General features: G+C 48.8%; 1 protein-coding gene across 2 annotated transcripts in view; it reads right to left on the bottom strand.

Moving 5' to 3' along the window:
• Positions 1-13,752, bottom strand: part of SASS6 (SAS-6 centriolar assembly protein) — a 31,894-nt gene that overhangs the window by 17,653 nt on the left and 489 nt on the right. For both annotated transcript variants that reach the window (XM_077277181.1, XM_077277180.1), the window contains exons 2-6: positions 8,929-8,989; positions 8,496-8,680; positions 922-1,090; positions 762-839; positions 406-525 (exon numbers count right to left, since the gene is read on the bottom strand). In XM_077277181.1, the coding sequence (XP_077133296.1) occupies positions 406-525; positions 762-839; positions 922-1,090; positions 8,496-8,680; positions 8,929-8,989 (613 nt within the window). The remainder of the gene's footprint in view (positions 1-405; positions 526-761; positions 840-921; positions 1,091-8,495; positions 8,681-8,928; positions 8,990-13,752) is intronic.

Raw genomic sequence — 13,752 nt, forward strand, 5'->3', positions numbered from 1 at the left:
GCGGCTGGAAACAGTCAGGGGACCTGCTAGGTTGCCTTTAAGGTTAATGACCATAACTACTATTTGGAGAAGGAATCCGCTATGGTTTGGTTTTCAATCTTCTCTATTGGTTTTTAAAAGATAAGTTACTCACTATATAAATGGTAAATGATCACTCACGGTTTGCTGAGAGTCTGACCAATAGGACCCCCGGAGATCCTGAAAACAAGGCTCTGCAGAGCTCCATCTGAATGGAGCTGAGGTTGGGCACATGCAATAGATCGAGTACAGCTTCTAATCCATTCATATGGTGCAGTGCAGAGCCTTGGGATTGCCGAGGTTCCCAGTGGTCAGACCTCCAACGATAAGTTTTCCACGTTCATACAGATAGGAGATAACTTCCCATATTACCATAAAGTCAGGTACCTGCTGAGCCTGGTCTTTTTCACTTCTAAGCTCTGCCGTGTGCTGGCTCTTTAGTGATGTAATCTTGGACGAGGAGTCATTTTTAATCTGCTCCAATTCAGCACTTTTCTCAGATAGACTCTACAAAAGAATAAAAGGAGATCGGGTGTGAATTGGAGGTTGTCAAAACAGAGGAAAAATACTATTTTTTATTCTCTCCTTATTGACCTAGCTTATCAGAAAAGTAGCAAGGAAATCACCAGCTTCTATAGAGAAATGGAAAATACATGCATAGTGGAGACGGTAGGACTTGGTGCTATTCACAATTAATACAAAACGGATGTGATGTTCTGTGTAGGAAGTCCCATGTATCTCACCTGTTGTGTGCAGATGAGCTGTCGGCTCAGGTCGTCTTCTGTTTTTTTCAGTTTGTGCTGTAACGTCATTTCTTTTTCCTGCACAAAGAATCAGTTCACTTGTTGCCTAATCCAGAGAATGCGCCATAGCCCATCCACATATTACTGAGAAGATAGGTACCTTAATACACTTCAGACAGGTCGCCAGGTAAGTCTTCACTTCCATGTCATTTGCTGGTAGGAGTCGCAGAGAAAGATGCGTCAGGTGCTTAAATGGATTAGTCTCGACTATGTCTAGTTGGGCAGGTGAACTGCCGAGGACTGTGCCCGAGGACAACTGTAACAGGAATCTGCGGATGAAGGGAGAAAGTCACTGTACCAATACTGTTACATGGATGCCACTAGCAAACAAACAAAAACATGGTATAAAGAGAGATAAATAGCCAGTTTAAGGGAAGATAATCAGAATAAGGGCTCATTCCCACTTGCGAGGCAATCGGACGAGTGCAATCTGATTAAAAAAATAAAAATAAATCGGATTGTGCTTGCCCAAAGTTTTTTTTTATGGTGCAGCTCACACCTGCGATTATTGTATCATGCGAAAATAATCACAGCATGCTGCAATTGCACCCTGGAATCGGATCACACGCACCCATATAAGTATATGGCTGGATGTGAAATATCAGACTGCACTCGGATATCATCTGAGTGCAGTGTTATTCCCTCCGTCTCCTCCGCTGCAATCTTCCCGGTGTGAGAGGATCGGGGCATAGAGCACTGACGCCCGGCCCACGCTCGCAGCAGACGAGTGTCATTAGCATATCCCCACAGATGCTCTCACATCAGAGGAGATTTGCTAGTGGGACCACGGCCTATCAGCGATAGTAGGAACAAGCTTGTTCCCCGTCAGGAGCCAGCCTAAACAAGTCAGCAAAATGCTCATTCGTCAAGTGCGATGATTTCTAAGCCGGCTGAAATAATCATAGTTAGTAGTACTGTCCTGAGCAGCCAGGCCGAGCTGCTTACAACATGACACTGTGTGCACAGAATGAGTGGAGACGCCTGGCCGGCCTGAACAGGCCAATAATGGCTACTGATCCACTACCCAACTGGCGGCAGGTTAACACCCAGGATTGGCATGTCTAGACCCAGCCTAAGCACTGCTCCCCTTTTTACCATTGGAGTAGTATTTGTACTGATCCCGCTCGGTATCCCAGCTATTGTCCACAGTAGCCAGTAGATGTAAATGGAGTATAATACAGGCTGTGCTACATTTCCAAAAAGCACCACTCCAGATTTTTTTTTTTTATTGCACCGCTTGAGTGGCACTTTAAGGCTATTTGCACACGTCAGGATTATTTGCTGGCCCTTACTTCATCCTTTGGGCTCACCCATTGGTCCACCACAGCCACCCACACAGACAGACATACACTAGACCTCATCTTCACCCGCCTTTGTTTCTTATCTAATCTCACAAACTCTCCCTTCCCCCTATCTGACCACCATCTACTCACCTTCTCATCCTTGTCCTCCTCACCTGCCCCCCATGTCCAGCCATTACCACAACCACGCAGAAACCTCGCACATCTAGACACTCACAGACTCTCTCCTACCCCTGTCCTCCATATCTTCACTGCACGACACGGATAGCGCCACCGCTTTCTATAACTCAACCCTCACATCAGCCATAGACTCAGTCGCCCCTCTCACGCATGGCACAGTGCGACAAACCAATAGGCAACCTTGGCATAACAATGTCACAAAAAAACTTCGACAAGCATCCAGGGTTGCAGAGCGGCGTTGGAAGAAAACACACCTGCCAGACGACTTCATTGCCTTCAAACAAGCTACATTTGACTTCAAATCAGCCCTCACCTCTGCTAAACAGACCTATTTCACTAACCTTGTATCTTCACTATCCTACAACCCAAAACAACTGTTCAGCACATTTAACTCCCTCCTCCGCCCACCACTGCCACCTCCAACTCCCTTCATCTCTTCCGAGGACTTTGCCACCTACTTCAAAAACAAGATCGACCAAACAAGGCAAACCTTTACTTGTCCACCACCCCAATCACTCCATATACCAGACCTCTGCCCTTCCCTAATAACCTCCCTCTCCAACATCACTGAAGGAGAGCTTATTCGCCTCTTTTCCAAATCACACCTCACCACCTGTGCACTTGACCCCATGCCTTCCCACCTGCTCCCCAACCTCACTAACACGCTTATTCCAGCCCTAACCCATCTCTTCAACCTATCGCTCTCTTCTGGTACCTTCCCCTCTGCCTTCAAACACGCCACCATCACACCCATCCTCAAAAAAACTAACCTTGACCCAACTGCTATGCCCAGCTATCGCCCCATATCACTGCTCCCGTTTGCTTCAAAACTCCTTGAGCAGCATGTCCATGGTCAACTTTCCTCCCACCTCTCATCTAACTCTCTCCTTGACAACCTCCAATCTGGCTTCCGCCCCCACCACTCCACCGAAACTGCCCTGACAAAAATTACTAATGACCTAGTCACAGCCAAAGCTAACAGACAGTTCTCCATCCTCCTCCTTCTTGACCTGTCCTCTGCTTTCGACACAGTCGATCACTGCCTACTGCTACAGATTCTTTCTTCCCTTGGCATCAAAGACCTCGCCCTGTCCTGGATTGCCCCATACCTATCCAACCGCACATTTAGCGTTTCCCACTCCCACACTACCTCCTCATCCCACCCTCTCTCTGTCGGAGTCCCTCAAGGCTCTGTCCTAGGGCCCCTACTTTTTTCCATCTATACCCTTGGCCTAGGACAACTCATAAAGTCCCATGGCTTCCAGTACCACCTGTATGCAGACGACACTCAGATCTACCTCTCTGGCCCAGATGTCACCTCCCTGCTGTCCAGAATCCCGGAGTGTCTATCAGCCATATCCTCCTTCTTCACCTCTCGCTTCCTAAAACTCAATGTAGACAAAACTGAATTCATCATCTTTCCCCCACCTCACGTATCCCCCCTACCCAATCTATCTATTATGGTGAACGGCATCACGCTCTCTCCCGCTCCTGAAATCCGCTGCCTCGGGGTAACTCTTGACTCTGCCCTGTCCTTCAAACCTCACGTCCAAGCTCTTGCCACCTCCTGTCGCCTCCAACTCAAAAATATTGCCAGAATCTGTTCCTTCCTCAGTCCACAATCTACCAAAACTCTTGTGCATGCTCTCATCATCTCCCGCCTCGATTACTGCAACACCCTCCTCTGTGGCCTCCCCACTAACTCTCTTGCACCACTCCAGTCTGTCCTCAACTCTGCTGCTCGCCTAATCCACCTCTCTCCTCGCTACTCCCCTGCTTCTCCCCTCTGCAAATCCCTCCACTGGCTCCCAATCCCCCAACGAATCCAGTTCAAACTACTAACCCTGATATACAAAGCCATCCACAACCTGTCCCCTCCCTATATCTCTGAACTAATCTCCCACTATCTTCCCTCACGTAATCTTCGTTCATCCCAAGACCTTCTACTCTCCTCCACACTTATTCGTTCCTCACACAATCGCCTCCAAGATTTCTCCCGAATATCCCCCATCCTCTGGAATTCCATGCCTCAACACGTCCGATTATCCACCACCCTCGGATCCTTCAGATGGAACCTGAAAACCCATCTCTTCAAGAAAGCCTACAGCCTACAATAACCGAGCCGCCGCCTCACCACCGCCAGAGCCGCCACCCCCTCACCCCCTACCTTCTGTCTCTTCCCCACTATCCCATAGAATGTAAGTCCGCAAGGACAGGGTCCTCTCCCCTCTGTACCAGTATGTCACTGTAAACCTGTTTACTGTAAATGATATCTATAACTCTGTATGTAACCCCTTTCTCATGTACAGCACCATGGAATTAATGGTGCTATATAAATAAATAATAATAATAATAATTAGCAGAAATTTCCTGAACAAAACCGGACTTTTTCCGCAGGAAATCCGCATGCGTTTTTTTGCGCAGATTTTGTGTTTTTTTTTTCCCCGGAGCTTCCCAATGCATTAAATAGCGGGAAATCCGCAAAATTAATGAACATGCTGCGTTTTTATCGCAGAAAAAAAACACAACATATGCACAAAAATTGCGGATTGCATTCTATTAATAGGCTGCTTAATGGATGCGTTTTTTTTACAGTTTTATTGCGTTTTTATAGCGAAAAAACGCGAAAAATCTGGAATGTGATAAGACAAGAAACACTGGCGCACTACTAATAGTATACTGTCGGTTGGAGAGGTGCAACAAGAGTGGTAGCGTAGATAGCACAAAAATGGATAGAGAGGACCACTCCAAAAGAGAGCACACCGCTATATAATTATGTATAAAGAGGCAAAACTTTTATTGATACAAAAATATAAAAACACTTAAAAAATACATGTATACAACATCCCCAGTGCAACTGCCAAAATACAAAAAGGTCATGGTATATATAGTAAAAATACAAAGATAATATGCATAGTCATAATGAAAAAACGACCTAGAATATAGAAAATACCATAAACACACACCCCGGGAAGGTATAGAACCGATGGGCAATAACCACCGATAAGACCAACCATGAAGCAACACTCCCTAAGGCAAATATACCCGAAATACCTGTATGCAGACGCAAGATTACACTGTCAGTGGTCACAAGACAGCAGCATAGAGGACAGCAAAGAGAGGTAAGTATTGCAACAGAGGCCAAGGCACATGAAACAGGAGGTTCAGGATGAAAAATAGTGCCTACATCCACTACCGCAGCCTAGAAAAGGTAAAAATCAGCGGAATAGCCATATATCACAGCTGAAATAAAGGTGCTGCAGCCGGGGGGAGGTAAGGTCAGGCAGAGAGCAGCGTGGGGAGAAGCCCAACGCGTGTCGCCGTTACAAGGACGGCTTCGTCAGGGGAAGATGTAAATAAAATGATCAATAGCAGTTTATATACCTTTTGGTATGATCAGGTGCAGGAGCGAGGCAAGCCAGGAACTGGAAGAGGAAGTGACACAGCATGAGGGCAAGGAGCCGTGCAGGCAGACGTCTCTGCCCATAGTGCACATGTGCGGAAGGAGTTCAGCACAGTGCATTATGAACCAAGAGGGAATGTAATGCCCCAATGAAAGAGGAAAAGTATATGCAGGATGTAACGTATAGCAGTGTGGGATACCACTGCAGGGCATACATAGTGAGAAGGGAGGAGTCACAAACATAAACAGAAATGCTAGACAGTGATAATGATGATGACAATGGACATAAAACATTATGGTTGGTTAATAGAGAGGTGCAAAGACACAAGAGCGTGGGGATAGACAATGCTTAAGCTGGATACTGGGAGTGTCCCACAAGAAATGTGTGGACACTAGGAATCTGTAAAAAGGAAAATAAAATAAATAAAAAAAAAATACTTGAATAAAGTAAAACTAAAATGATTCCGATACTAATAGTACCTTGTTATGATATAGATTTATTGGATATTGTAAGTGTGCATAATACCATGTATAAATATATTGCCAAGGAAGTGCACAAAGGAGTAGCCCCACCTGCTAAAAAAAAAAGGGCAATATATGTAGCAAAGAAGAACGCAGGTTCTCTGTGAGGGTAGAGGAAAAAGTGGGGATGACTATATAACCAGTACGCACCAAAGGTGTTATAAAGTAAAAATACCCCATGGTGAGAAAAAAAAAAGAAAAAAAAAAAAAGGGTGAATACAAACCAACCCAAGTATAGGAAAATGGAGAAACCAAACGTACACGGGAGGAATCTGGAACGTGTGCACACAGCCTAAATGTAATTCCCCTGCCCCTGTCCGATACTCACCTGCTGCCGCCTTCATCATTTTCCAGTGTCACTCCCCAGTGAAAGGTGACCTGCTGGCAGCTCCGGCCTTTCATGGAGCGCACAGGAGGTAACTTTTCAATACATCTCTGAGAGCTTTGTCCTGGCTCTCATAGATTTGCACTGAGCTTGTGACGTAACTTCAGACTTCTGGCCAGTCAGAAGTTACAAGCACAAGAACGCGCCGTGGGACTGGAGTGGTAGAGGTAAAAGGTGAAGCCGCTGGAAGGAGATTATAAGGCCTGGGGCCTTACATTTAAAGCGCAACTCCAGCGCTAAACAAAAATTTAAAAAAAAGGCAAAACACTGGAGTAGTGCTTTAAGGTCTTTACTTCAAAAAGGTAACCCCTTAAAGAGAGTTTGTCAGCAGGTTTTTGCTAGTTAATCTGAGAGCAGCATAAAGTAGGAGCAGAGAGCTTGATCCCAGGGATGTGTCACTTACTAGGATATGTACTGTACTCTCAATACAATCTGTGCTTTTATCAGCAGATTAACACTGCAGGGATAGTTGCTGTATAAGAAAAAAAAAAAAAAGGAGAAAAAAAAAAAAAAGGAGAAAAAAAAAAAAAAAAAGAAGCCAGCACTGCTAATGGTCAGAACGCAATACAAATGGTGCACATGCACCTACTGAATTCTAACTGTAGTTCAAATATGAGACATTTAGCAAATAATTGATCAATTCTTTGAGCTACCCCGCCACTTCACGGCAATCTCATAATGGGGCAGTCCTACGCTACGTTTTTTATTAACGTTGTGCCATTACGGCCTCCTAGATGTATAAAAAGAGCATAAAAAGAAAGACACCATTACTATACTATGACATGCAAGCTGTACCTGGAGACATTTTCAGAATCACTCCCTTGGTGCCAGGAAGGACAAGCGTAGGTGAAGGCCGATCAGGTCCAGTGCGGACATGTCAGATCTGGCCTCCACGCCTCCAAACCAGCACCAAGGTTAAAGAGTGAGACAGGTTCAGACACAGCTGCAAAATTAACTAGAGCCTGAGGCAGAGCAGGGCTGCTGTGTGTGTGAACAGCAGCCTATCAATCACAGAGAACACAGAAAGAATGGCGTACGTAACCCAGCGTGCGCGGCAACAGTGGTGGTCAGCCACTTACCAATGTAAAAGAAAAAAAAAAAGAAGCCAGCACTGCTAATGGTCAGAACGCAATACAAATGGTGCACATGCACCTACTGAATTCTAACTGTAGTTCAAATATGAGACATTTAGCAAATAATTGATCAATTCTTTGAGCTACCTTCTATAGTTGCTGTATGCAGGCCAGGCTCATCTGTAACCCCGCCCCCACCACTGATTGGCAGCTTTCTGTGTACATTGTCAGCCAATCAGGTGTGGGCGGGGTTATAGAGAGCTCAGCATTTAAGCACTGCTACATCTACAGAGGAAAACAGGGATTCTAACAAAGCTGCACCAAGCAGCCCAATAAGCGACATCGCTGGAATCAGGGTCTCTGTCCCTACATCATGCCGTTCTCCCATTACATAGCAAAAAAAACGCTTAGCAGAACCCCTTAACAATATAAATGATATATTTCTATTACAACTAAAATAATATCAGTATATCACAATGTGTTTCTGGTGGCCACTGAATATATGGTGCAGATGCACGGTAGCTTATACTACATGGTGGTACTTTTCCCACCACTTCCCCGGAGAAATGGACGGTGAAATCATAAACATGCTTACTGAATATGTAAGAGATACTGTACCACGTGTCACCAGAGACACAGCCATAGTGCTTAAGCTTGGGCATAAAATATTGCTATGTAAGGGGCTTTATGGAGATTATGAAGATTTTCAGAAAACCCCGTAGAATGAAATCTACAATATAAACAGAATTCTGTTTCTTGTAACTCTGGAAATCTTCACTGTCTTACTCCATTTGTCACCCAGGGTCTTACCGGGGCACCTCCTTGTTTTCTTCATTGATGCACTGATAGAGCAAATCTATAAACTTCTGTGGAAAAGCTGTGAAGTCAACCAGGAGGCCCTGCTGGAGCTTCAGACTCTGGAAATCATCTTCTGATATCACAAGATTGTAAAGAAAGAAAGGATCAGTGTCATCAGTCATCCGAACCACCAAGTCCTGGGGAAAAGAAACAAAAAAGGTGTGAAGGATTTCTACATTTTTTTTATGTACATTGTTGCTCACAGTGTAAACAGATATTTGAGGAAATGTATCTTCCCCCCAAGACCAGAAGCATCAATTGGCGGTTTTAATTTTCCAAATTATGAAAGGATTGGGATTTACTAAATCTGTGTGTATGTGCATGTGAGTGAATAGACTATCATACTATATCCACATGGGAGGCTTCTTTATTATCTGCCACATACCTTCTTATGGACGGGCGAGGACGCCGTGTGCTGCTCGATGCATACCCGGACAGTCTGCCTCCTGTAACACACAGCACGGATGCAGGTAAATAATGTGGGGGCGCCATTAGGGGGCTTGGGCTGTACAAAGCCACTAAAGTCGTATGGAATCCGCTCATCACTGTATCAATAAAGTTAGCAAAGCCAAATACCAGGAAGTATCAAAAACAAAGCAGCTTTATTTAAAGTATGGCATACCAACAAGAGACAAAAAACACACAGTGTAAAACGTGATAAATACACAAGTAACACAATAGGTGCAGAAAATCTGCAACACCAAAAACTCATCAAAAGCGCATCATGGGAACATGGCCTGACACTGTCCACACTGCAAGATATTGAGCGGGGGCTTCAGTAAACGTTATTTTCACCATTATCTTGCTGTGTAAACAGGCTGCTGACCAGCAATTAACGAGAAAACACTCGTACATCGGGGGAAATGATGGGAGAAGTAGTAGCGGTGACACTGGCACACACGGGATGATGGGAGAAGTAGTACTGTTGACACTGGCACACGCGGGATGATGGGAGCAGTAGTACCGGTGACACTGGCACATAGGATGATGGGAGCAGTAGTAGCGGTGACACTGGCACACACGGGATGATGGGAGCAGTAGTAGCGGTGACACTGGCACACACGGGATGATGGGAGCAGTAGTAGCGGTGACACTGGCACACACGGGATGATCGGAGCAGTAGTAGCGGTGACACTGGCACACGCGGGATGATGGGAGCAGTAGTACCGGTGACACTGGCACACGCGGGATGATGGGAGCAGTAGTACCGGTGACACTGGCACACGCGGGATGATGGGAGCAGTAGTACCGGTAACACTGGCACACGCGGGATGATGGGAGCAGTAGTACCGGTGACACTGGCACACGCGGGATGATGGGAGCAGTAGTACCGGTGACACTGGCACATAGGATGATGGGAGCAGTAGTACCGGTGACACTGGCACACACGGGATGATGGGAGCAGTAGTAGCGGTGACACTGGCACACACGGGATGATGGGAGCAGTAGTAGCGGTGACACTGGCACACACGGGATGATCGGAGCAGTAGTAGCGGTGACACTGGCACACGCGGGATGATCGGAGCAGTAGTACCGGTGACACTGGCACACGCGGGATGATGGGAGCAATAGTACCGGTGACACTGGCACACACGGGATGATGGGAGCAGTAGTAGCGGTGACACTGGCACACACGGGATGATGGGAGCAGTAGTAGCGGTGACACTGGCACACACGGGATGATGGGAGCAGTAGTAGCGGTGACACTGGCACACACGGGATGATCGGAGCAGTAGTACTGTTGACACTGGCACACGCGGGATGATGGGAGCAGTAGTACCGGTGACACTGGCACACGCGGGATGATGGGAGCAGTAGTACCGGTGACACTGGCACATAGGATGATGGGAGCAGTAGTACCGGTGACACTGGCACACGCGGGATGATGGGAGCAGTAGTACCGGAGACACTGGCACACGCGGGATGATGGGAGAAGTAGTACCGGAGACACTGGCACACGCGGGATGATGGGAGCAGTAGTACCAGAGACACTGGCACATAGGATGATGGGAGAAGTAGTACCGGAGACACTGGCACACACGGGATGATGGGAGCAGTAGTACCGGAGACACTGGCACACACGGTATGATGGGAGCAGTAGTACCGGTGACACTGGCACACACGGTATGATGGGAGCAGTAGTACCGGTGACACTGGCACACACGGGATGATCGGAGCAGTAGTACTGTTGACACTGGCACACACGGGATGATGGGAGCAGTAGTACCGGAGACACTGGCACACACGGGATGATGGGAGCAGTAGTACCGGAGACACTGGCACACACGGGACGATGGGAGCAGTAGTACCGGTGACACTGGCACACACGGGATGATGGGAGCAGTAGTACCGGTGACACTGGCACACACGGGATGATGGGAGCAGTAGTAGCGGTGACACTGGCACACACGGGATGATGGGAGCAGTAGTAGCGGTGACACTGGCACACACGGGATGATCGGAGCAGTAGTACTGTTGACACTGGCACACGCGGGATGATGGGAGCAGTAGTACCGGTGACACTGGCACACGCGGGATGATGGGAGCAGTAGTACCGGTGACACTGGCACATAGGATGATGGGAGCAGTAGTACCGGTGACACTGGCACACACGGGATGATGGGAGCAGTAGTAGCGGTGACACTGGCACACACGGGATGATGGGAGCAGTAGTAGCGGTGACACTGGCACACACGGGATGATCGGAGCAGTAGTAGCGGTGACACTGGCACACGCGGGATGATCGGAGCAGTAGTACCGGTGACACTGGCACATGCGGGATGATGGGAGCAGTAGTACCGGTGACACTGGCACATAGGATGATGGGAGCAGTAGTACCGGTGACACTGGCACACACGGGATGATGGGAGCAGTAGTAGCGGTGACACTGGCACACACGGGATGATGGGAGCAGTAGTAGCGGTGACACTGGCACACACGGGATGATCGGAGCAGTAGTACTGTTGACACTGGCACACGCGGGATGATGGGAGCAGTAGTACCGGTGACACTGGCACACGCGGGATGATGGGAGCAGTAGTACCGGTGACACTGGCACATAGGATGATGGGAGCAGTAGTACCGGTGACACTGGCACACGCGGGATGATGGGAGCAGTAGTACCGGAGACACTGGCACATAGGATGATGGGAGAAGTAGTACCGGAGACACTGGCACACGCGGGATGATGGGAGCAGTAGTACCGGAGACACTGGCACATAGGTTGATGGGAGAAGTAGTACCGGAGACACTGGCACACACGGGATGATGGGAGCAGTAGTACCGGAGACACTGGCACACACGGTATGATGGGAGCAGTAGTACCGGTGACACTGGCACACACGGTATGATGGGAGCAGTAGTACCGGTGACACTGGCACACACGGGATGATCGGAGCAGTAGTACTGTTGACACTGGCACACACGGGATGATGGGAGCAGTAGTACCGGAGACACTGGCACACACGGGATGATGGGAGCAGTAGTACCGGAGACACTGGCACACACGGGATGATGGGAGCAGTAGTAGCGGTGACACTGGCACACGCGGGATGATGGGAGCAGTAGTACCGGTGACACTGGCACATAGGATGATGGGAGCAGTAGTACCGGTGACACTGGCACACGCGGGATGATGGGAGCAGTAGTACCGGAGACACTGGCACATAGGATGATGGGAGAAGTAGTACCGGAGACACTGGCACACGCGGGATGATGGGAGCAGTAGTACCGGAGACACTGGCACATAGGATGATGGGAGAAGTAGTACCGGAGACACTGGCACACACGGGATGATGGGAGCAGTAGTACCGGAGACACTGGCACACACGGTATGATGGGAGCAGTAGTACCGGTGACACTGGCACACACGGTATGATGGGAGCAGTAGTACCGGTGACACTGGCACACACGGGATGATTGGAGCAGTAGTACCGGTGACACTGGCACATAGGATGATGGGAGAAGTAGTACCGGTGACACTGGCACACACGGGATGATGGGAGCAGTAGTACCGGAGACACTGGCACATAGGATGATGGGAGAAGTAGTACCGGTGACACTGGCACACACGGGATGATGGGAGCAGTAGTAGCGGTGACACTGGCACACGCGGGATGATGGGAGCAGTAGTACCGGTGACACTGGCACACAGGATGATGGGAGCAGTAGTACCGGTGACACTGGCACACACGGGATGATGGGAGCAGTAGTAGCGGTGACACTGGCACACACGGGATGATCGGAGCAGTAGTACTGTTGACACTGGCACACGCGGGATGATGGGAGCAGTAGTACCGGTGACACTGGCACACGCGGGATGATGGGAGCAGTAGTACCGGTGACACTGGCACACACGGGATGATGGGAGCAGTAGTACCGGTGACACTGGCACATAGGATGATGGGAGCAGTAGTACCGGTGACACTGGCACACGCGGGATGATGGGAGCAGTAGTACCGGAGACACTGGCACATAGGATGATGGGAGAAGTAGTACCGGAGACACTGGCACACGCGGGATGATGGGAGCAGTAGTACCGGAGACACTGGCACACACGGGATGATGGGAGAAGTAGTACCGGAGACACTGGCACACACGGGATGATGGGAGCAGTAGTACCGGAGACACTGGCACACACGGTATGATGGGAGCAGTAGTACCGGTGACACTGGCACACACGGTATGATGGGAGCAGTAGTACCGGTGACACTGGCACACACGGGATGATTGGAGCAGTAGTACCGGTGACACTGGCACATAGGATGATGGGAGAAGTAGTACCGGTGACACTGGCACACACGGGATGATGGGAGCAGTAGTACCGGAGACACTGGCACATAGGATGATGGGAGAAGTAGTACCGGTGACACTGGCACACACGGGATGATGGGAGCAGTAGTACCGGTGACACTGGCACATAGGATGATGGGAGAAGTAGTACCGGTGACACTGGCACACACGGTATGATGGGAGCAGTAGTACCGGTGACACTGGCACACAGGATGATGGGAGCAGTAGTACCGGTGACACTGGCACACAGGATGATGGGAGCAGTAGTACCGGTGACACTGGCACACACGGGATGATGGGAGCAGTAGTACCGGTGACACTGGCACACACGGGATGATGGGAGCAGTAGTACCGGAGACACTGGCACACACGGGATGATGGGAGCAGTAGTACCGGAGACACTGGCACACACGGGACG

Source organism: Ranitomeya variabilis, chromosome 8 (assembly GCF_051348905.1).
Source record: "Ranitomeya variabilis isolate aRanVar5 chromosome 8, aRanVar5.hap1, whole genome shotgun sequence".
In the NCBI taxonomy this organism is placed as follows: Eukaryota; Metazoa; Chordata; class Amphibia; order Anura; family Dendrobatidae; genus Ranitomeya; species Ranitomeya variabilis.